This window comes from Callionymus lyra, chromosome 2 (assembly GCF_982586985.1).
Source record: "Callionymus lyra chromosome 2, fCalLyr1.hap1.1, whole genome shotgun sequence".
NCBI lineage: Eukaryota > Metazoa > Chordata > Actinopteri > Syngnathiformes > Callionymidae > Callionymus > Callionymus lyra.
In genome coordinates, this window is record NC_141819.1 from 16,694,059 (window position 1) to 16,719,043 (window position 24,985).

General features: G+C 39.0%; 1 protein-coding gene across 1 annotated transcript in view; it reads left to right on the forward strand.

Annotated features, from left to right (window-relative positions):
• Positions 1-24,985, forward strand: part of agbl4 (AGBL carboxypeptidase 4) — a 306,192-nt gene extending 281,207 nt beyond the window's left edge. Inside the window, exons 10-13 of the mRNA XM_087782661.1 lie at positions 8,212-8,364; positions 11,810-11,972; positions 24,590-24,674; positions 24,750-24,985. Of these exons, the coding sequence (XP_087638787.1) occupies positions 8,212-8,364; positions 11,810-11,972; positions 24,590-24,674; positions 24,750-24,849 (501 nt within the window). The 3' untranslated portion in view covers positions 24,850-24,985. The remainder of the gene's footprint in view (positions 1-8,211; positions 8,365-11,809; positions 11,973-24,589; positions 24,675-24,749) is intronic.

Below are 24,985 nucleotides of genomic sequence, written 5' to 3' on the forward strand. Positions count from 1 at the left end.
CTTCGGGAAATTGTTTTTTTCCAAATAGCCACAGAAAATACAGCAATTTTTCATTAAAAAAATAAAATAAGAACAAGAACATAAAGAGAAAGAACAAGATGATACAATCTAAGTCTAAAGATAAAGATAAAGATAAAGACAAAGAACATAGATCAAAGAAAAATAACAAAGACAAAGGATACAAAGACTAACATAGAACAGAACATCCAGATACTTTCACTCCACTCCTGCCCCCGAACTGAGAATTGTACAATTTAATAGCCCAAGGAATGAATGAGTCCTTGAGTCTATTTGTTTTGCACCTGGGAAGGAGCATTCGTGCACTCATTCTGCTTCTCTGCTCACTGATGACGTAGATGAAGAAGGAGACAACTGATATCCAGTCACTACATTAAAATTAACAAACATTTTTGTCTATAACTCTAGAAAAAGGAACAGATTACTCTGAAAATAATCCCAACCCTAGAAAATGAGTGAATTTTGGGTGAACCATCAATTTAGGACTCTGCAATAGTTAAGATAAAATGTCAACAGTCATCGATCACCCTTTAAAGAGAAGCAGTTTTTACTGTATTTATTTATATTTTGTTTTAAGACGGAGCAATTATTGAATGATGGAAGTTGTTTTGGTCACAGACTTTGAGTCCCCGTCAAAATAACTTCTGATCTTAGGGTAGTTTAGGCTCCTACCAAGTGATTGTCAGAGGAGAAAAGTTTAAGGAAATGATTATGATGTGATGTTGAGAAGTACTGTTTCAAGTTGACCATCTTAACATGTGAGTGTCTAAAGAACAAAGTCTTTTATCAATGATAATTAATCATAAAGAATCACTAAAAAAAAGTCTTGGGCTGCATTATGTGAACAAATAAATGTTCATTTTTTCTGTAATGTTGATTTTATTTTGAACACCTCGGTTGTCTCTGGGTGTCATGTGACCATGTGACTTTTGAATATGAAGTACTAAGAGACTTTTCAACTTTGTTGAAAGTTGTTTTTCTATCAAATAAACAGGAAACATGAGACATATTTATATATATATATATATATATATATATATATATATATATATATATATCAACAGTATGTAACATTTGACCATATTATTACTTGTTTGTTTTTTTTTTACTGTTTCTGTACTGTTGATTTAATTATGAATCTGTAGAACTCTATAGGAGTTTTTTAAAACATCTTTGAATCTTCAAGACCCACCAGGGTCTGTGAGTGTCATGTGACCACGGATATTTTGAATATGAAGTAATATGAGACTTTTTCTGCCACATGTTCTTTTGTTTAATAAATAATTGTATATGCCAAAATTGTCAAAGCCAAAAATAAGATCTTACAACATAAAATACAACATAAAATGTTATGACACTGTTCTGACACTAGGGTGAGCCAGAAACACTTTTTAAAATCTTACTGATAGGCGCTTTAAGACGTCACTCAGTTGTAGTTTTTCAACTTACCAGGAAGATGAAACCTGAAACTGTAGCTAACATATTCAGTTGTCAGTGATGAGATAGTGGACTATTTGACATTTTAGACGTCAAAACGTTGTGCTACAAATGAACCATCAGGCCAGTAGATAAAGCGTTAAGTAACCCGAGGTATCCGTCACACGTTACCACCAGACCACCGCCGAACTGCAGACTCACAAACACTCAATACAACTTTCCTCTGGATATGCTGAGCCTCCTTTTTATCCCGGCCCCGTAAGTAGCCATGAATTTCTAAACAGCGCGGCGCAGTAAAGAGGATTTAAACGTTGTTCCAATGATGGAAAAGTCAAATATGCAAAGTTTCCCTTTAACGGCGAGTGAGATTCTGCACATGTCACACCTTCCTCTCCTTTAATGTTTTATAATATGCATTACACGGCGAGCAGGATTAACGTTATTCTCCTGAACAAGCACAAGTCTCGCGGCTCCTCCAAAGGTACGCCGGTGCTGATGCCGAGAGCTTTATTCAGACGCATGTAATCCTGCTTCAATCAGCTCTTTTCTCTTTCTGTGTAACGATAAGCCCGGCGTTTACGGACCTCGGCGCCGACACACTCCGCTCTCTAATTAATATGCGGGAGATAAGTACTTGTCGACAAAATTCATTCGCTTGACCTTCTAGGGTTTTTACGTTGAACTGTTTGCGGCCACTGCGAGTTCACCGCATAAGTTCTGAGCTCCCCGAAGTTTGGTCGGACTAAAGCTTTTGTTTCTCTCCGGGAGGTTTAATTTGGACCCCTCTCTCTTTCTCTCTCTCTCTCCCCCCCCCCCTCTCTCCATCAAATTGTCTTCTGACTTTCATTCCGACAGTCTCTGTTTCTTAATTGTCCCTAATTGCTTAATTACAATTTCAAATGAACAATTCTGGAGGTCAGACCGGGTTGTTAATTGAAGCATCAATCACAGCAGGGGGGCGGGGGGGCGGGGGGGGGTCCTTCACAGCCGTCCCGCTTTTGATTGACAGCGCATTTAGTGAGTATTGTGGCGAGCTTGATCGTGACTTTGTGGAGGTTTTGGCTGCACTCGTGTCGTTCTCCGCGGCAATTTCTGTCCCATTATCAAGCTGTGAGTAGAAATATTGCGGAAAATAAAGCAATAAACCACCGATAATTGTCATTATATCGTCGCACAATATCCGTCATTACCTACATCTTTCGAGCGCCCTGATCGGTATTTAACGCTAACTTGTATCGTTCATACATAGTAGTTTATTTCCCGATCATTACCTTCGTCAATGAGTTTTTTTTTCCCCCTGCGTTTATCTTTTTGTGGGAAAAAAAACAAAAGTTGTTTTTCTATGAAATAAACAGGACACATGGAACATATTTTTAGAAATTGTAGAGTTTTGTTTGATTTAAAGCAACAGTATGTAACATTTGACCATGTTATAATGTTTTCATGTTTTCTTTAATGTTAATTTAATTTTGCAAAATCATAAATCAGGGGTAAAACTGCTAGATTTTTTTAAGAACATCTTCACAATGTAACGCTGTCTTGAAGACCCGTTGGGAGTGTCTGTGAGTGTCATGTGACCACAAAACTTTTGAATATGAAGTACTGAGAGACTTTTTGCCACAAGACTATTTTCGAAAATTGCCAAAGGCGAAATTAAGATCTTACGACATAAATTGTTATGACACTGTTCTGACACAAGGGTGAGCCAGAAACACTTTTTTAATTTTACTAATAGGCGCTTTAAGATGGATTCACATGCTTAACTCCAATTAGATCTACCAAAGAAAGCTCAATATGGACTGTGTAGAGCAGGGGTGTCCAAAGTTTTTTTAGTGAGGGCCAAATACAGAAAAATAAACAAAGGGCCGGGCCACACACTAGAGGTGACACATGGATACTGTGTTGTTACGACCTGGCTCATTACTCAAGGTCTCAACATAAAAAGGAACACAAACAAATAATTTAGGTTTTAAATAAAGAACTGTTTATTATTAAAGTAAAAAGTGTCAACAGGCCTGCAGGTGGCTCAGGGTGTCTTAACAGTGTGTATTTCTAACTCACTTATAATGCCAAGAACATTGCACTCAGTGGGACTGCCGTAGTTTGGACACCCCTGGTGTAGAGTATATCATCCAAAATCCAGAAGTACTTTCATGTGATTGTGATGTTTTGTTTATTCAACAATTCCTTAGCGTAGCTAGGTTTTTTTTGTTGTTGTAACCTTTGGAATTTGTATTCCTGGTGGTTTTTATTCTTCAGGTTAAAGGTATTGATGTAGTATCTGTGATGTCAACTTTCTGTCACTGAACCACGGTTTTCAAGCCAATCGCCGAAAACTCCGTCAAGATGTTTGGTTTGGAGAGTTTGAAAAATGACAAACTAATTTACATAAGTTGAGTCTCTAGAATCGAATGTGTGTTTATGTGTCACTCAAGTCAATCACACCTTTTTTTATTAACATTTATTAACGAGTTAGTTAATGTTAATGAGATTTTGAGATGAAATGAGCTTATATTCAAACTCTGTGTTTCTTTAATGAAATCTAAATGTAATAAACTTTACAAAACATGAACAACCTTAACTTAAGTGCGTGGGTTTGATGAAAATGTCCAAAAAAATGTTTAATTAAAATAGTTGTAAAAATGTAATTAGAGTTTACAATCATTTGTCATAAGTATTTCTGGTTGACCTCAGTTGTACTTGACATAAGTCTTGTTATTATATAATGCTATTTAAAAAGATTGCATATTTACCAGTTATAAAAAAAAATGTCAATCTTGCATCCACTAATAGTAAAAAATATATATTTTATATGTATAAAAAATAAGACATGGAAATATTTTTGGGGATGTAGATAAAAGAAAAGATAGAAATAAAAGCATAATCATGGCAAAACAAACAGTAACAATGATAATTTACTTTTTATTTCTGTGGGCTAAAAGGTGGGAGTTCAGTGGTGAGTCCGACTGCCTTCTAGCAAGAAGGTTGCAGGTTTGATTCCTAGCTTGAGTTGGATCTGCAAACAGTGACATAAAACAAAGAAATGACTCTCATAGATAATAAAATGTGTGAAATAGTGTGAGTATTAACATGTAGCAGCGAGTCAAAGAAAGTCTCGCCCTCCTCCATCACTCTCTCACTCACTCCTTCACCTCCCACGGACAGCTTAGCTCGGTCATTATTTCAGTGCTTTACTTCACAAACTCCTCCGCTGGACTTTTTTTTTTTTTTTTTTTGCCTACAGAGCCTCTTAACTCTCCTTTTTCATCTCTTTATTTCAGGCTGCTGTTCTCCCCAGCTGCTTTTATTGCTCCGTGCTCTATTTGCTGTTGTGTTTCTCTATCGCTCTCCCTTCCTCCCTCCCTCCCTCCCTCGGTCCTCTCCACCTTCCTCCTCCACCTCCACCTTCTGCTGCTGCAGCTCCTCTCCTCTGGGGCTCCATCCATCAGGTTGTCTGGGGGCTGCTAGCGACCGACTCCCAGCCACCATATTTCACCGCCAGCCAGCCAAGCAGCTGACAGCACAGCCACCGCCAGGAAATTGCTTTGGCTGTGAGCGGAATTTCAAACACTGGCACACTGCATCAGCCGGGGCCGCCCAAGAACTGCTCTCCCTCTTTTTTTTTCTCTCTGCTGTCAATCTCTCCACACCTCTCCACACACATCTCTATGTCTTTCTATCTCTCATACTTTTTTCAGCCATGTTTGCCTTTATGTTCTCATTTCCTGCACGTCTCTCCCTCCTACTCATCCCCGTACGCTCCCTCGCTTCTCTTCCCCGCACACATCCTAGGACCCCATGTCGCTCTTCCACTCGTCTTTTGTCCACCTTTATCGGGGGTTTTTTTTTTGAACAGTCTCACCAGGGTCTGTGCTCTTGTTCTTTTTCGTTTTCTTCATCCACAGGGAGCAGGAAGTGGCGCTGAATGTGTGACGAGATGAGCGATGAGGGATGAAACAATGAGTAAAATCAGAGAAAGGGAAGTTAAAGGTAGTCTTAAGGATGACCTACTGCCATCCCTGGGAGAAAAAAATGGATGCATTAAAATGATGCTTTAATTGACTTTACATTCATTATTGAGTTGTATTTTAATATAAGAAATATATATTTGTCATATATAAGAAGAAACATTTGTCCACTTCCATCTATCCTAGTTATCAAATCATTAATACCAAACACCTACAAATGTATAGTGATGGTACAATTTTTATTTCAAATATTAACCTAACATAATGTAGTGTATTAGCGTTTGAAAACTGTGCATCCCAGCATGCATTGCTGGACTCAAATGTTCCTCTGGTCTATTTTGGTATAATGTTTCTGTTTTTTTAGATTTTCTATCCTACATAGTTTTTGCTCCAAGTTTAGTTTAAATATCCTCAAGGGCCACAATATATACTGTGACTTCCATACAGGGCTGTGAAGGCAAAGGAAGGAAGGGAAAGATAAAGAATTGTATATGATGGGGAAAGTGAAAATAAATAAAAATCACATGAATAAATAAGCTTTAAGTTGAAAGTATATTATTTCATTTTAAAATTCATATTATTTGAAGATTCTAAAGGAAAAAAAAATGTCATATTTGATCAATCTTACAAGTGTTACTGTGCCATGAAATCAATTATGAAATAATCCTTTTTATATTCATTTTATTAAAAAAATATATGATATAAAGGTAGTGAAAAAATGTAAAACCAATAACCCTAAAAAATAAAATAAAAACAGGAGAAAAAAAAAACTTCGGAAAAATATCTCTAACAAGTTATAAATAGAGTTGAACTAGTAATAGAATTGTTAGATGGACATCGGAACATTTTGTAAACCGTCAGTTTTAAAGTGTTATTTTGACGTAGATGTATTCAGAGCCAACACTTTGCCTGTTTGAAGTAGTGGTCGATACCTGTCCAAGTGTTACCACTTTTGAAGAGGGTTCCATGCTGCACCAACCGCACTATGAAATAATGAGATAGAGAACTGGTCTATGTTGACCTAAATCATTTGTTAAATATACATTTTTAAATCGCCTTTTTCACTATTTATTTTTATGTTAATAATTTACTTAAAACATTTTTGCACAAAATACAACAAATGCAAATTTGAAGACACAATAAGAATTGCTTCATCAGCAGAAGCACAATTGGTCATCTCAAAGTACTCCAAGAGGAGTAAACCATGAATATACACAACAGCAGAAGTTCCTGCAGACGACACTTGTTACACTTTGATCAGCAGGTTTTATTTTCTCATCACTCTTGACCAGGTTCACTATTGTCATCCAGTCTCAACTCTCTATTGATTCAGCGTCTGGTTGTGCATTCAAACTATGTCAGCTTCAGGATTCATCGTTCCTTCAAAACCCAAACTTTTGTACTTCCTGAGGAACATTCAAGGACATAAATACTGATCAGATCCGTGTTTATGATCGTATTGTTTGCTGTGTTTTCTGAGAATATATGAATTATTGTCGCTCGACAGCTCGTCCTTGTCCTGATGCTGAAGGTTTGAGGATCATTACGAGGCTTCAAGTCTAATCAACAAGAAAGACAGAGACATAAACACAAGACCAGCAACAAAAATAAAAATACTTTATGGCTTTGACAAGGACACTTTGATTTCTCATTTACCAACATTTTTCAAAATAAAAAACTAAATATATGACACTGTCTATCTACAGAAACTTTTTACAGTTCTAACTCTTATTTTTTATTATTTTATTCTCATTTGTGTTTCTTTTTAAACTCATATAAAATAATTTGATTCCAAATATCTCTTTATAATCACTTGTTGAGCTGCAATAAATACTCACAGAACTGGACAAAAGTCCTAAAACAAGAATAGCATATTATATTTAGAGATAATTAATGAATAATATAAATATATTCTAATTAAAACTGTTAGTTTATACATGATCTTTAACCTCATGAGGGGCCACATAAATACAGTCAAGGGGCCGCACTTGCACAAGTCTACCTCAATTCATGTAAAATTAGAATATATATATCATTCATTTGCATTTTATTTTTACAATGGGTCACATCAGACTACGTGACTTCGTCGAAGGTCCCACCAATGGAAATCTATTAAAATAATAATCATGTTTGTTTTTGTTAAGAATACATTAAGAAATAAGAAGCGGGAATAATATGATGGTGAAATATATCAGTTGTAGTATTGTTATGAGTTTGCTCAAACATTATTAATAAAAGATAGAAATTATTATTTGTTGGTACACATTTAAAAAAAATGTTTTAACTGTTATGTGTTTTACTTAATCTTTATATATTATGGTTTAAAGTTATTTTACGATTTGTATTAATATTAATGTTTATTAAATCTAATAAATGTCAGTTTTGTTTTAGGGGTTTGTTGCCAATTTTCATAGTTTTGTGGCTGTATTTTTAGGGGATATCTTACTATGTCGGTCTTCAGTGAAATGTATTATTATTATTCGGCTCTGACACTTGTCGTGGAACCTGTGCTGTGCCATTGCCAAACACCAGATTTGTTACAAATCAAAAGAAATTTGTGTCAGTTCCTGGTTTTATCTTCCAAATAACTCAACATTTCTCTCAATACTTCAAACACTGCACTGGTCGTTTGGTGACGTTTCTGAATCCTTAACCACGAGAGAGTGTTTTGTTGTCACTTCACCGCTAAATTCTCCATTCTTGAATCTCCACTTCCTGCGAAAGTGTGTGGGATAGCCTGCTGTTACTCATCTTGTCTCTCCTCCTCTGCCCTCTTTATCTCCGCCAGAGAGTCAGTCTGGAGTTCTACATCGACGTTCATGCCCACTCCACCATGCTGAATGGATTCATGTACGGCAACGTGTTCGAGGACGAGGAGCGGGTCCAGAGACAGGCGGTCTTCCCCCGGCTGCTGTGCCACAACGCCCCCGACTTTTCTTTTGTAAGTGAAACGAAAAACACACCGGCGGCCGACCCACCTCGGGGGCCGGTCCAAAAATGATGCACTGGTCCTGTCTTAGCAGCTAGCATGGAGGCGCTGCTCACTCAGGCACTTAATTGCCAAATGCTGCACAATTACTGCGGCGGCAGCGAGTGCTGCAGAGTTGAGACATCGCTCTCGTCTTCCCAGGTGTGAGAGTATCAACGTGAGTTTGGCTGCTGATTAAACTCAAACACCTGTCTGGAGATGGATTCCCCTTCCAACTCCCTCGTGCCATTACTATTTTACAGTCTTAGATAATTCAACCTTGAATCCAGGGGGCGCTGTGAGGGAGTCAACCTAATCTGCAGCTTCAACACTCGTTCAGTGTCACAGGGGCCACAGATATTCTGTCCTGCTAAAGTTATCAAGCCTCCACATCGAAACGTAGTCACATGACCGAAATAAACAGCGCCACCTACATCACAAATCTTATAAGTCAGTTGGGGGGAAAATTAAATTATCTCAGGGGCCACATTTTATACAGTGGCTGTTGTAAGGGGCCATCAAGTTAAAGAAAACTAAATAAAATCAGGTAATAAAATGAAGCTAAATATGGTAAATATTATAATAGTATTGACATTTTTATAACCTTTTTAAACTTTTATAAAAGCATTGCTTGCCAAATATATTTGTATACTCACTTTCTGAAACGCAATAAATGCTCACAAAATGACAAAAGTCCTAAAACAAGAACCCCATAGTATATTTTGAGCTAAATAATAAAAAAATATATAGAAATTCAGAATAAAATTGTTAGTTTCTACATGACCTTTGACCTCATCAGGGCCACTTAAATACAGTAGGATTGCCCATGTCTGCTTTAACTCATGATGAAAAACTAGGAGTATCTCATATCATAAATTGGCTTTTTATTGTTTACAATGAGTTAATCGAGGGTCCATCAATAAAAAACGATTGAAAATAATGATCATGTTTGTATTTGTTAAGAAGACATTGAGGAAGAAAAAGAGAAAGGAAGTGAAATGATGGTAAAATATATCAATTAAAAAGGTGCGTTTGCTCAAACATTATTAATAAAAGGTACAAATTGTCATTTTGTTGTTATACCTTTTATTTTTACGTAGTTTATTTTAAGATAATTCATATAAATTATTGTGTCAAGGTGCTAAGTTTTATTTATTTATTTTATTTTCATAACACTTGAAGAATAGAGCAAAATGTGAGAATGAGTACAAGACAACATAATTACAAATAAAACAACGAAAAAAACAACTCATCGTACTCAATATTTACTATAAATACATGTGTTTAATAATAAGGCATATAAAAGGATTACAAATTAACAAATACGTAGATGGATATTACTTTATTAATCCCCTGCTTAAAAATGTGTTAACCTGTTTCATATGCTGAAAACATACTAATAACTTATCATGTAATCGAAGTACAATTAGAACTTTTACGAATAAAAATATAATTTGGGACGAACCATTTATTCAGCACGTCGTAAAGGTATGTGCAGACATTGTGTTTATGTGATTGTCTGAAGTAAAAATGAAGCCAATAAATCAAGAATTCAGACAACACAAGGTAGACAATGTCCAAGAAGTTGATTGACGATAAACCATGAATGTTTATAACCAGGAAAACAAGGTCCAGCTGTGAGAACAACGCAGTCTAAGAAAGTCCTCAATAAAATAATTCTACAGTAAATTAAGGATGACGGCTTTGATCACTACAGGGGGATTTTAAACGACTCGTGTTTCTGTCTGTTTCATCGCAAGTGCAAAAGTATTCCAGGATATCCAGAAATGAAGTCAGATTTTGCCCAGAGTAATTCACCGTGTTGCATTCCCTTCACTAAAACACAATGTTCTGGAGCTCGCACTGAGCGGAGTCGATCTCCCACACATGTATGGAAATGTAAAACGGAGTACATACATTTATATTTCGGTAGACGACAGAAAGGTGACGTCCTTTACTTTTGTCCTTCTGCCCACTCAGCACAACCCGGAGCCCACAGCAGCACAATGCAATCACGGTCAACTCCCACTGGTGGAAACCAAGTCTGCATTTTAGCGAGTCGACGCTCACTGCTGCAGAGGAGAGGGACACTAAACTTTTGCCACACTATTCCCATGATGGCGTCATACGGAGCTGACACGCTCCAACCCAAAATAGATGAGAATGGAGGTTCTGTTATTCTTGGCCTTTTTTCTTTTTTTTTTTTCCTAATGACTGTGTGTGGCTCGAGCGCTTCATCATTTGTCCCAATTAATGTGGAACCGCTCTGGACTTTACTAAATTCATACTGATGACTGTTTGGGGAACATTAACACTGTTTATCTCTGGTTCTGGACAAAGAGAATTTTCTTCTTTAAAACGTATGAAACCTACAGTCAAGTTTGAGATGTTCATTTATCATTTTTTTACAATTCTCACGAGGGATTTTAAACCCTCCACGTGAAGTAAATATCAACTCACCATCTCCCGCCTTATGACCCTGGAATGGGAACACTCTTCAGAAAATGAGTCGTGTGAAGCATCAAAGCTTTTTTTTTAAAACCTCATGATAAACAAAATATACTTTTCTTCGATTCACCAAATGTTTTAGATTTAGTTCAATACCTTCCCTGTGAGAGAGAGAAAATCAATTATTTCATTTCTGTTGTATCGATTATTACTGTCTGGAAGTTGTTTAAAAAAAAGGGGGTCAGAACTTTCCAAAATCATATTAGCATGTGACTCTTGACGTGTCAAAAGGCTGTTTTGGTCAAGTTTACTCAAAAAAAAAGGAAAGTAGAGTCGAAAAACAAACTCTGTATTGGACCATATTGTAGCTGGTAACCAGCCCAGGGCACAAATCTTTTGAGGGTAGTTCTGTCTCAAATCAAACACTGACGCTACACACTTACCGGAAATGATTCGAGAGCTTCTTCTTCTACTACTTTTTAACACTGATTAAAAACAACCGTTGGAACACTATCGCCGACAATTGGCATCAGTTTTCGCCAATTGCAACAAGTTATTAAGTTGTGTTTCATTGTGTTATTACTATTGTTGTTTTTTACGCCGGTATCTGCTCCGAAGACGTGTCAACTACGTCGCTAAGATGGCGGCTGTTGAGGGTGGAAAGTGTCCATCGATACACACTTATTTTCGTACCGTTGGAATGCGCCAAAGAGTGCTCATTGCGCACTATATTTTCGCACACTGCTGAATGTAGACGCACTTGTGCACTGAAAATATTAAGTGTTTGGGACACACCTCAGGTCTGCTTTTAATAAAGGGTTGTGTTGAGATGTATTTTCATCAACTTATTGTTTGGTTTATTCAGGGCGCGCTATTTTATTAATGTTGTTTTTATCTGTATTCATGTCAATTGAACATTGAAGGTTCTGCTCTAGATCCTGACCATCCTTTTTTTTTCCTTCTGTTCTAGTCCAACACTTCTTTCAACCGGGACGTGGTCAAGGCCGGCACGGGCCGGCGGTTCCTGGGAGGTCTCCTGGACGACACTTCCTACTGCTACACCCTGGAGGTTTCCTTCTACAGCTACATGACCGCCGGCAGCAACGCTCCTGTCGCCTACACCGAGGAGACTTGTATCCTTTGTGTGTTTCTGGGTTCACGAAAGAAAGTATGCAGTTCTGTCTACGACGACTCCAACCTTCACATATAACAAATCCTGAAAGTTTATTCAAATATAATCATCTTTCTTGAGCCTAAAATTATATAACTTTGATCACTTTAATGTCAAACTCCAACTCTCTTCACTCACTTTCATGTTTCAAACGTTCAAGTCTTTCTCTCCAAGATGCAGTAAGTCTCTCATTATGACCATGTTTTGAACTTATTACTTTATAAAGTTCTCCCCCGTCTGAAATCTGGGCGAACGAGAGGTTACGAGAGCGGAGTCCATTATGACATAATAATGGCTTCACTCCGGCAAGCTGTAATCACCGCCCCTTTGTTTATACAACGTGTCCGTTGGAGGTTGAGGCTTCTGGGGTTGATGACAAGCAGTGACAACTATTGATGTTTGACCAATCACAGCAGAGTGGGTGGGGTTATGGTGAACAAGATTACATCTCCAGAAAAACAAAGTGTTTTCAATGTGCGGGGCTTAAGATCATTTTCTAATGTAAATATTTCAAATAGTTTTTTGTACAAACAGACACTGATGATACAATAGAGTCCAACATCTATTTAAGACACACTTACATCAACACATTAGTTGTACTTTAAGATGGTTTCATATATGATAAAGTCGACTAATTCATATGGGTTTGAGAAAAGAGTTTAAACTGTGACGATAGAAAGCAAAAACAACCAAACTTCCTTATACATTTACTTTATTTGGATATACATACAAAAATCCTGGTAATGAGCTAGCGTTCGCCTCTAAACCTATTTAAACTATACTTCAATTTTCATCAATTTTCGTCAAATAAACTTTTAAATAAATTCATTTGTGACTTAAAAATAGAAAAAGCACTGAGGCCATGCATGCCTCTGCCAAGGAGCTAATTTGCTACTTGCTTATTTTGTAAAAAGAAAACATATGATAAAATAGAAATATAAATTACATTTATAAAAAAGACACATAACCTAGATAGGAATTGTACTATTTTGACTTTTGTGCGAAGCATTTGAACCACATGAGTACAGAGTACAAGTTTACCAAATTCCATTTTCTTTTTCCCAGACGTAACCCAGGTCTCTTGGATATTTGGTCCTAAACCCGATACATATGTGTTCTGTTGACATGTGACCTCAGTATAAACCACCAGTTTCATCGCACCTTCACGGCATCAAGCGCTCGGAACATACTTTTGTTGTTGGTTTCTCACGAGGTGTTGGATCCATTATCTGGACTCTTTGGGGAGCGTCGTGAAGATGGACCCGTGTGTGAACACAAGTGTGCGGATCACGCTGAAGTTCACCTCCGTCACTGATCTCCAGCTAATTGATCCGATCATGTCTTTCATATCTGCTCTTTGACAAGAGTGTGCAGGTCGTGTTTGTGCCGCAGAAGGACATGTTGCTCTTTTGTTGCCTCGTGTTGCAACAGATGTGCAGCGACAGAGCAGGGATGTGATCTGTGTCTATTGATTTCATTACAGAGGAGAAAAGGAGGCTTGTGTTGCTGGTTGCTGCGCTTGTGTTTATATATATATATGTGTGTGTGTATGTGTCTGTTTTATTAGTGTGTGTGTGTGTGTGTTGGTGTATGTGTGCATTTGTATGTGTGTGTTTATATTTGTGTTTGTGTGTCTGTGTTTTTATATTTGTGTACGTGTATGTCTTTTATACTTGCGTATGTGTGTGTTTTTATAGATGTGTGTGTGTCTGGGTGTGCTTGTGTGTGTTTGTATGTGGTGTGTGTGCTTATATTTATGTGTGTGTTTATGTTTAAGTGTGTGTTTGCGTGTGTGTGTTTGTGTGTGTGTACTTTATTTGTGTGTGTGTTTGTTTGTATGTGTGTGTGTGTGTGTGTGTGTTAATATTTGTTTTTGTGTATGTGTTTTTAAATTTGTGTGTGCGTGTGTTTATATTTGTGTGTTTTTATAAGTGGGTGGTTTGTGTTTATAAGTGTGTACGTTTATATGTGTTTGTTTGTTTAAATTTGTGTATGTGTGTGTTTTTATTTGTGTGTTTTTATAAGTGGGTGTGTTTGTGTTTATAAGTGTATATGTTTATATTTGGTTTATTTGTTTATATTTGTGTATGTGTGTGTTTTTATAAGTGGGTGTGATTGTGTTTATAAGTGTGTATGTTTATATTTGGTTTGTTTGTTTGTATTTGTGTATGTGTGTGTTTATATTTGTGTGTTTTCATAAGGGTGTATGTTTATATTTGGTTTGTTTGTTTATGTGTGTGTTTTTATAAGTGGGTGTGATTGTGTTTATAAGTGTGTATGTTTATATTTGGTTTGTTTGTTTGTATTTGTGTATGTGTGTGTTTATATTTGTGTGTTTTCATAAGGGTGTATGTTTATATTTGGTTTGTTTGTTTATGTGTGTGTTTATATGTGTGTGTTTTTATAAGTGGGTGTGATTGTGTTTATAAGTGTGTATGTTTATATTTGGTTTGTTTGTTTATATTTGTGTATGTGTGTGTTTATATTTGTGTGTTTTCATAAGTGTGTTTGTTTATATTTGGTTTGTTTTTTTATGTGTGTGTTTTTATAAGTGGGTGTGATTGTGTTTATAAGTGTGTATGTTTATATTTGGTTTGTTTGTTTATATTTGTGTATGTGTGTGTTTATATTTGTGTGTTTTTATAAGTGGGTGTGTTTGTGTTTATAAGTGTGTGTGTGCATGCGTGTTTATATTTGTGCATGTGTGTCTTTATATGTATGTGTGTGTGTTTACATTTGGGTTGTGTGTTTATATGTGTGGATTTATATTTGTGTGTGTTCATATTGGGTTGTGTGTTTATATGTGTGGATTTATATTTGTGTGTGTGTGTATTTATATGTGTTTATGTTTATATTTGTGTTTGTGTGTTCATATTATATATAGTGTGTGTTTGATTGTGTTCAACCGTTAAACAATGAAACACGCTTGACTTCCGTCCTCTCCAACACGCACACGTACATCCGGGGACCAGAAGGTCACAGGTGCCTTAATGGAGGCAGCTGGGGAGGAAGTTTTCCTTGAGCTGACCTTCTCCGTGTTGAAGAGCCCCTCAGAGCCCGGCCATGTTGCTATGATCTCGCAGATAAGGCGTGTGGGGAAAAAAGGAAGGAAATCGAGTCGTGATATGAACATATGACTCGTCTCTCCGGAGTGTAACCCTAGTGCCCTCTAGTGTTGCAAGCCTGCGACTGATCTCGTCACTTTCCCTGCCCTTCATCTTGTTTAATGAACGTCTTCTCAAAGCCAACAAATAAGGCTTAAAGACGCACTCTTGGTAAAAAACTAATGGAAGCGACGGAACAAGAAAGAGTTTCCTCCGAATCTCGTGCGAGTGGAGGCGACGACATCACCTTCACATGGAGTGCATACCAATAGTTAGCCCTACATGGACGAGACAGATGTCTGGCCATTATGCTAAACAAACAGCACATAACAAATTCCACCTGGTGCTTTGGTGGCGCGAGGGCTCGAGAGGAGACAAGAAAGGAGACGACAGATTCCGTGTGTGTGTGTGTTTGCACACTCATGTGTACATGCCTTTTTTTTTCTTTTTTTTTCCTCCTCCTCCTGAAGGTCATTGTGAGAGAAAGTCAACCCTGCTGGGGAGAACCTGCTTCATCTTTGTTTTTCAGAAGTATGTTTATTTGTGCAGAGGTGGAGGTGTTCCATGAGAGAGGGGGTGGGGGGTTCCGGAGGGGTCGGCGGGGCGACACGGGGACCCGGTGTAAAGTGGAGATTGGGGTCACGCGGGTTGAAGGAAGCGGCCATGTCACTTTTTACGCCCCGGCGGTTTGCCTGATGGAGCGTGCAAATCATCAACAGTGACCTTTAGCATCGCGACACCCCCGTCCACACCTGTCGCTCACACGCACACACCGGCCCTTCACGTGCACACGACACATTAATCCCCTAAATTCTCTGCACCCCGAGTGCTCTTCACCCGCCGCACACTTTTTTGTGTCGCAGCACGAGCGTCTCGCGTTTGTTTTTTTTTTAGCGACGACCGGTCCCGCGTCCCCCGCCCTGTCCTCTTCCTCTGGTCTCATCATCCAGAACATAACAGCTCATTATATCATCTAGTCAAGCTGAGAATCCTCCTCTTTGGAAGCCGCAGGGACAACCTCCGCCGTGTGTCTGTCTTTTCTTTGTCCTCTAATCGTTTGAAGGCGCGTGTGACGGTGTGTGTGTGTGTGTGTGTGTGTGTGTGTGTGTGTGTGTGTGTGTGTGTGTGTGTGTGTGTGTGTGTGTGTGTGTGTGTGTGTGTGTGTGTGTGTGTGTGTGTGTGTGTGTGTGTGTGTGTGTGTGTGTGTGTGTTTGTGTGTGTGTGTGCGACTGCGCTCCGGTCCTCTTGCTTTTGTCTGAGACATTTGTGTGAACTTCCATCTTGAGACCTGCTCCTAGTTCCATCAAGTTCTACCTGTGTTTTTTACTCCCTTTGACTAGACTTGTAGTTCTCAGAAAACTTTTTTCATGGTCTCTCACTTAATTTTTTTTATTTTTGACTCAACTTTAGTCTCTGCTGAGGTGGTCTTGACTATAGATCCCACATTTTGATCATCACTTCTAAATGAAACAAGATTTGTTTCTTCTTGACACAGTAGAAAGTTCCGCTTTTACCTCCACCAAGTACTTTACTTAATGGATCAGAAACACTTTTTTTTGTAATCTGTAATACACAATCCTTGTTTAAGATAGTTGTATTTGTAGGGGTGTGTATTTGCTAGAATCTGGCCATATGATGCATATTGCAATACAAGGACAATGATGGAATATATTATTGATAAAAATAATAATACATTTTGTTCAGTATATATTGTGATACTGTAAGTATATATTTGTAGTATTGTCTCTGGTGTTACAGAATTTACAGACCGCATGACTCTTGATGAAGTCGTAACTGCTTTCATTAGTTTTGAAACCGAAATATGACAAACATCAGCTTAAAAAGCTGCTGGAGTCGACTGTATCCTCTCGTCCCCAGTCATCACTGGGATCGCGTGGGACCCCAATGTTCCTTTAGCTGCGCAGGAGCTAAAGGACACGTTTATCAAATACTAAAAAAAAAGGGTAAAGACTTGTTTTTTTTGTTTTTTAACCTCAAAATAACTTATTTACTAATTATAATTAAATTAAATCTTATTTCTAAAAACATGAAAGCTGAATTCTCCTCGTCATCTGAACCTTATAGACCTGTGATGGGCAATTAAATTCCTTCAGGGGCCACATTATGTACCGTGACTGTTGTACGCCCCACCAAGGAAATTGAAAAATAAAATAAAATTACATTTTTATAACAAAGCTTTTTTTTAATGCAAAATAAAATATGATAATAAGCACATTTTTTCTAAGCGTTTTTATTTTCTTAAATTTAATCACAAAATGTAAGAATTAAAAAGAGGAGAAAAAAGCATAAAAACAAGTCCTGTTGTTGTCATATGTTAAGATGAACAATAATAATTCTAAAATAAATACATTAAGTTGTTAGTTAGCTATCAAAGGAGTTAATACTTTAGATTATAATTTGACTTGATGAGGTTAATACAGTCTGATATAGACATTTTAATCGTTACTCGTCTATTTAAATGATAAAAGATAAATATCGTGTGTTTTGTTTTCGACTAGACAGCTGCACTGGCTCTCTCTTCATTTGGCTACTCTTTTGTCTGTGCATATAACACACACACTGACACACACACACACTGACACACACACACTGACACACACACACTGACACACACACACACACAAGCTCCTCTCTGTTTGTTACCTGCCTGCCAAGAGCTGTACCCAAATGTGCGCCACGTCCTGACGGTGGGACTCCATCAGCGCAGGAGCTGTCAATGAGGCGCAGCACGCATCAGTGAACCCGACACCCGTCGGACAGGCAAGTATGCAAATGATAGCGCTCGCAGGCAAATGTGCTTCGCCATCACATATCATACACATCATATCACAGCGACAAGTCCAAATGAGAACGCACACCGAGCAGGCCGGGACACCGGCAGACACAAACCACGCAACTCAAACGCGTCCAGAGACACATTTACGTGCGTCTTTATTGACGAGAGGTTGACGCTTTTTTAGAGGTAACTCTGACTTAAGACAACAAGTCACCTCCTGGCGATCAGAACATGTAAAGTGTGTGTGGAAGAGTGAAGACGAGGGAGTCAGTTAGTCAGGAGTAATTGACGGTAATGGAGATGATGGGAGGCGAGGAGGAGAGTGCAGGCGAGGGCGACCGGGTGAAGACACCTGGCAGAAGAGACGCAGCAAAAGGTGAACTCTCATGATGGATGGTGTTAAGACTGACAAAAATAACTGTAATTTAAAAAAATGATTGACCTGCTTTACCTCTGTGACTAGACAGGAAGCCCAATATGGAGTAGGTTGTTGGAGAAGATTGTCTTTGGCAAAACAGAAACAGGATGTTTGACGGACGATTGTAGGTAAGAGTGGAGAGTCTTGTGTTGAGCTAACATTTCTCTACCATTGGGTCCAAAACTGTGACTGTGGTTGTCTGCTCTTATAGATAGATTGACTTTATTAATCCCTCTGTCCAAACTCGGCAAACATGGCAAGTTTATCAGTTTATGTTGAACTGAAAGAACGTTTGGGTTCATCACTTTGAATTGTTCCGAATATTTTCCCAGGTATTCGAAATGTCCAAAAGTGTGCTTAAGGAATTTGGAAGTGACTTCATTGTTGTTTTCTACCTTTAATATTTCAGGTGTTGATTTAAGTGTGTCTTAAATAGATGTTGGACTCTACTGTATCATCAGTGTCTGTTTGTACAAAACTCTCTTTTCATTGAAATATTTACATTAGAAAATGATCTTAAGCCCCGCCCACTGAAAACATTTTGTTTTTCTGGAGATTAAATCTTGTTTTCCATAACCAAACTCACTCTGCTGTGATTAGTCAAACAACAAGGTTTGTCACCGCGTGTCATCAATCCCGGAAGTCTCCACCTACAAGGGACTCGTTGTATATACAAATCGGGGAGTGATTACACCCGGCTGGATGAGTGAAGACATTACTACATCATAATGGACTCTGCTCTCGTAACCTCTTGTTCGCCGAGATTCCAGTTGGAGTTTATAAAGTAATAAGCTCAAAACATGGTCATGATGAGAGACCTGCATCTTGAGAGGAAGACTTCAACTTTTAAAACATGGGAGTGAGTCAGGAGAGTTTGGTTGATTCCGTAACCTTGATGAGTCTGGTTACTGCTTTTAGAACTAGTTATGCTACTGAGTAAATGCCTTCAATATTCTCTGCAGCACCATAAACTAAAATGTAATCATATAAGTGATACATTTTTAACTTTTATTCTGCTTCTATTGATTCTGTTCCCTCTACCTGTCTGTTCCCTCTAACACTTTTAAGTACTTGAAGTATATTGTTAGCAAGAGCGTCATAAAAGTATAATAATGTTTGAAAGGGAAATACATTTTTAACACAAGAGGAAAATAATAGCAGGAATATTAAACTGTCAACATGTTTTCTTCTCAGCATGGTTCACACGACCTGGCAGAGCAAACTTGAAAACATTTATTTCTGATATAAATTAAGATTCAGATGTTGTCTCTATGGCGATGATGATTCCTCCTGACAAAGATTTAAGCTTTGAGCTCCGTGTTTATCTCTTGGCAACAGGGCGTCTTTTGTCTGGGGACAAAATTGACCCCTTTTTTTTTTTCCTGTGCTTCTGTTGTTGACTGGCCCCTTAATTATTCATTGATAATTAGCTCCCCGCGTGTCACCGTGGTGACAGCCAGTGTCGCTGGCCTGTATTGATGGGTCCGGCGTCTCCTTGCCCGTCTCCTTGTTAACTGATCAGATCTGAACGCCGTTGTCCCGTTGTCTTGTCCATCGTGCCACCCGGGGCCGGGCTTCTGGTTGTCACCTTGTCCGTCTGAACGTGAGGGGACGTCGCTCTGAAGGGCCAAATGCCGCCGTGACAGTAAACATCTGTAGCAAACAAGTCATGCTTTTTTTTTTTTTTTTTTGTCCAACTCATCAGAGCCTCTCATCGGTGCATAAGCCGGGATGCCCTTGAGCCATGACAATGACCCGTTATTGATTCAACAAGGCCATTATGCGTCCTGAGATGCTAGAGAACACAACAGCATCCTCAGTAGTCGGGCAGCGAAACACTTTTTGAAGATACTGGGACTGTTTTGATTGCGTGTAGACCTGACCTGTGCAAATACTTTGAGCCACAAACATGAGGTCAGATTGTATATTCTTACACACCCAGTCGTTTCATGTGGCCCTAAAAGAGCTTTAAATATAGTTTGAAGGCTCAAAATGTAGTAAATGTTTTGTAAAGATGGCAAAGGTTGTTTTTATAGTCAGAAGAGATTCAACAATTATCTTGAAAATAATAATTCAGACGGTAGAGAATTCAATGACAGATTTGAAGGTGTGGTGCTTTAATCTGAAATTGACTCACATAGAAGAAAAAAGAGAATGTTTCTTGCTGTGAAAGCAGGTGCACAATTCAATGAAAATTGGAAGTCCAACCAACATTTATTCTTGTAACTGAAGTCATTACAAGGAGTACTTTGTTTAAGATTTTCTTTTTTCTTTTTTATCAGCACAATTGGAGGCAAAAAAGGGTCCTGTTTTCTGTTTGTTTTATGTTAAAACAGGTAAAAAATTGTCCCTAAACCCATGTAATGAATGTGTTTGGTTAATTATGGAGTTGGTTTATAATGAATTCAAATGCTCTTGAATTTAACTTGCCTTAAGCTGCAGGAAACCTGGTTCCATTAATAGAGATTGTGTCCAGCACACAACTTGAATGACCGCCGCTTTACACTCATAAAAGTATTTATTAAATCGACTCCATCAATCGTAAGTGAACCCATCTACACTTTATCCATATCAAAGCACTTTAAAGCACTTGAATAGTGGTTACACCCAACTCTTAAATTGGAAGCCACACACCGCCGACCGTCTTCTGGCTCGCACACAGATCAGCTTTGGCTCCTTCCAGGACTCACGGTTACCCCCGGCAACCTGCTAGACAGCGGCCAGGGCATCCTGTGCGTCTCCGCACCGTTCACCCAGCGGATGGAGTTCTCCTTCAGAAACTGACCGTCCATCACAAAACCTCCTGTATCAGACGGTGAGTCGTGACAATCCAAGCTGAGAGGCCATCTGCTCGCGGTGGGGTCCGGGAGATATTTTTGTCACAGAGCGTGCTCGGCCAAAGAACTCAGCGCTGGCTCTGAGCGGCGCTGATGAAAGCAGAGGAAACACTCTCAAAAAAACTTTACAGAGGTCAGCGTGCACATTGTAAAGGATGTTTTAACTCGGATATAATGTTGATGTCAAATATAAATATTAGATGATCATTGGATTACAAGTCAACAGGTTTTTCAACCAGTAAGAAAAAGTGGAAAAAGACATTTAAAACTGTGTTTACTATGTTTTCTTTTAGTAAGTCGTCAGCCTTTTCAGTATCTACTCAACGTACTCTTGAAAACTTCAGCTAAAACGAACAGGAAACTGAGGCTACAATTAGCACAGGCTCACTGAAATTAGACAACAGAAGTTTGGGAAAACTGGTCCGATGGATCTCGATTTCTGCTGCGACATTGGTGACATTGGGATGGTAGGCTCAGTATTTGGCGTCAACCACATGAAAGCATAGATCCATCCTGCCTTGTATCAACGGTTCAGGATGGTGGTGTAATAGTGTGGGGGATATTTTCTTGGCACTCTCTGGGCCCCTTAGTAACAATTGAGCATCGTTGCAACACCTGAGTATTGTTGCTGACCATCGCCATCCCTTTATGACCACAGTGTACCATCTTCTGATGATACTTCCAGCAGGATAACGGGCCTTGTCATAAAGCTGGTATCATCTCAGACTGGTTTCTTGAACATGAGTTCACTGGACGCAAATGGCCTCCACAGTCATCACCAGATCTCCATCCAATAGAGCACCTTTAGGATGTGGTAGAACGGGAGATTCTGCCGACAAATCTGCAGCAACTGCGTGATGCTATCATGTCAATATGGACCAAACTCTCTGAGGAATTTTTTCAGTACCTTGTTGAATCACGGCCTTTTTGAATCTAAAGGATTACTATTATATTTAAAGCGCTTTACACTAAGTTACATATTCACCCATTCACACACACAATCACACACTGATGGGAGTAGCCTGCGACGCAGCGCGCCAGCTCCACCATCAGGAGCAATCAGGGTTAAAGTGTCTTGCTCAAGGACACAATGCCACAATCTCATCCGGAACTGGGATCGAATCCGCAACCTCTCAGACCACGAGTCAACCACTCTACCATCAGTGCTATGACGCCCCCGGTGCTCCAGTGTATTCCAGTGTAATTGCACATAGAGTCCCAAGTGTTAAATATAGTCCAGACATAACATAGTAGATAAACGTAAGAACAAAAGGCCAAGTCAGTTATTGTAAATATGTAAAATTCTTCAAAAGTACTTTACTTTAAATGCCTTATCATTTTTATTTTAGAGTTCATTCAAATGGTTTATAATTGGCTTCACTTTGAGGGAACTTAAATAATACTTAAAGTGCAAACATATGCTTAAAAAAGTTATTTTTTACAGTGGAATCAGGATTGAGTGGTCACAGACTATATAAGGGCCACGCAAATACATTCAATGGGCCAGTACCTTCACTCTCCTCAAGGCCCTGAAGATGTAGGTACATCCCACCACATATATAACAGGTAACATAATGCACCACAATAGTTCCAAACCTTTAAACTGTTTATGTTATATGAACCACATTTTTGGAACTCATTTAACTGTTACAATCACAGTACTATCGGAGAAACATATGCATGGTTAGATCCGGTAAAGAACTCAAAACGTAGAGCAGTTAGTTTTCTTATTTTCTACATTGAACTGCAGAACAAGAATCGACTAGAACAAAGCGTCAAGTAAATGTATGCATGAGCCTCACCGACGTGACTGTGACAGATGGATTCAAGCTCATATCTGACGATCTCCAATGACACAGTGACAGATTATGTCGCCGTATTGTTCCATCACGTTCCATCCTTCTTTAGAATTGACGGCCTGGGGACTCATCAAGGCGTCCGTGAGTAAAAAAGGCCTCGCTGTATTCTTTTAGCTCAAAAATCTATACATATCTGTAAGGAAGCAAAGGGGGGGGGGCGTGTGGACGGAAGGTGTGATTGATTGGCAGCTGAGATCGACCTCTTGTTTTCAGTCGCCCCGTCTCAGTGAGTCAATGAAATCTACTTCTGTTACCGACATTGTTATTATTTATCCGGCAGTCACTGTATCACCCTCTCTTGGTGATTGGGAATCTTGTCGGCATTCTGCGGCGCTGTACTTGTTCATTACCCGGGTCTGATTGGCATCATTACTTGCCTTGGAAGCCTAATGGCCGCTGGCCTGGCAACAGCACTCGTAGACACTCAGCCTTTTTTTTATAAAAGCACTGGCGTTATTGATATCTGTCCTAATGTAGCGAGGGACGACCGGGCCGCCGGATTATATGCAGCATCTCACCTCTGAATATGAATGAAGGGCTCTGTGCTTAAGTAATTGCCGATGTGTGATTCATTCCAGGTTCATAGATTTGGCTGTTAACAGTCGAATGTGACCGATTTAATGTCCTTCAATCAGAATGTATCATGTTCCACCAGCCCACTGCTCTTTTTCTTGAAACTTTTTTCACATTATTATGGACTACTGGCGGAAATACCTGGCGTTGCTCTTGTATTTTGAAAACCAAATAACTCTTAATAGAGCGGAAAAGAAGAAACTCGGTGTACAATTATACCAAAAGCTGCTGAAATTCTGAATATAATCCATATTTAATACGTATTAATGGGGTAAATCTAGTTGTAATGTGACCTATTATGTGCATGATGTCGCAGTGGAAGGTTGCAGGTTTCGCTTCCCGGATGGGAGGGAGGCCACTCGTGACCTTTGTGTGTAGTTTGTATGTTTGTATGGTTTACTCCGGGCACTCCGGTTTCCTCCCACAGTCGAAAAAAATACAGAGGTTGATTGGGAACTTCGGGAAATTGTCCTTATGTATGAGTGTGTGTGTGAATGGTTGTTTGTCTTTGTGTGTCCTGCGGCAGACTCGGGTCCTGGTCAGGGTGTCCCCCGCCTCTCGCTCCCATAGAAACTGGGGTACCGCCAACCCTCATAAGGGAATAAGCTGCAGAAAATTGATGGATGGATGTGACCTATTTGGACATATAAACTGAAATTGTGGAATATTATACAACTATTAGGTTATACATATGGTTTAAATGTAATTATAATTGGACGTATTTTGAATTTTATTGGGGTCCTCTACCACCCCATTGCTCCTTTTCCTTCAAATGGTGAAGTTTTTCCCTGCTGAGAAGTCAGTAGTCTACATAATCATCAGGCAGACACACACTTAATATTTTAGGAACTTCATCTTGTTTCATTAAAAACTGCCACCTGTTGTCTCATTGAGTTTGACTCGTTTACACACTCTCACACACACACGCTCACACACACTTAAAAGAACAGTTTTGAACTTCACAAGAACAGCTTTAACTCCACAACCTCAGACATGAAGCTCGGCAGAAATGTGGCTCGGACCTTCATGGACTACTACAAACAGAACAACCACATCAAGGAAAACACGTGCCAAATGTAAAAACCTCTGTTGATGCATGAATCTGTATAGACATGATTTGACATTATCTTTCTGGAATTCTTTGATTCCAGGTCTGAAGCAACAGCCCAGGCGGGTGATGGGAGCAGGAAGGGAGGCACAGTCGAGAAGGCAGCATCAGAGCGAGAGCGTGAGCACGGTGTCAGGAACTAGACAGACAGATGGACAGACTGATAAAGTACTGAGCGCCGTAGCAGGAGGATCCTTCACGCTTCATTACCTGAAGAATCTCTGTAAAGACTTATTTTCACGGGTGTGTTGTAATGCATGACTGAGGATCAAACGTTGC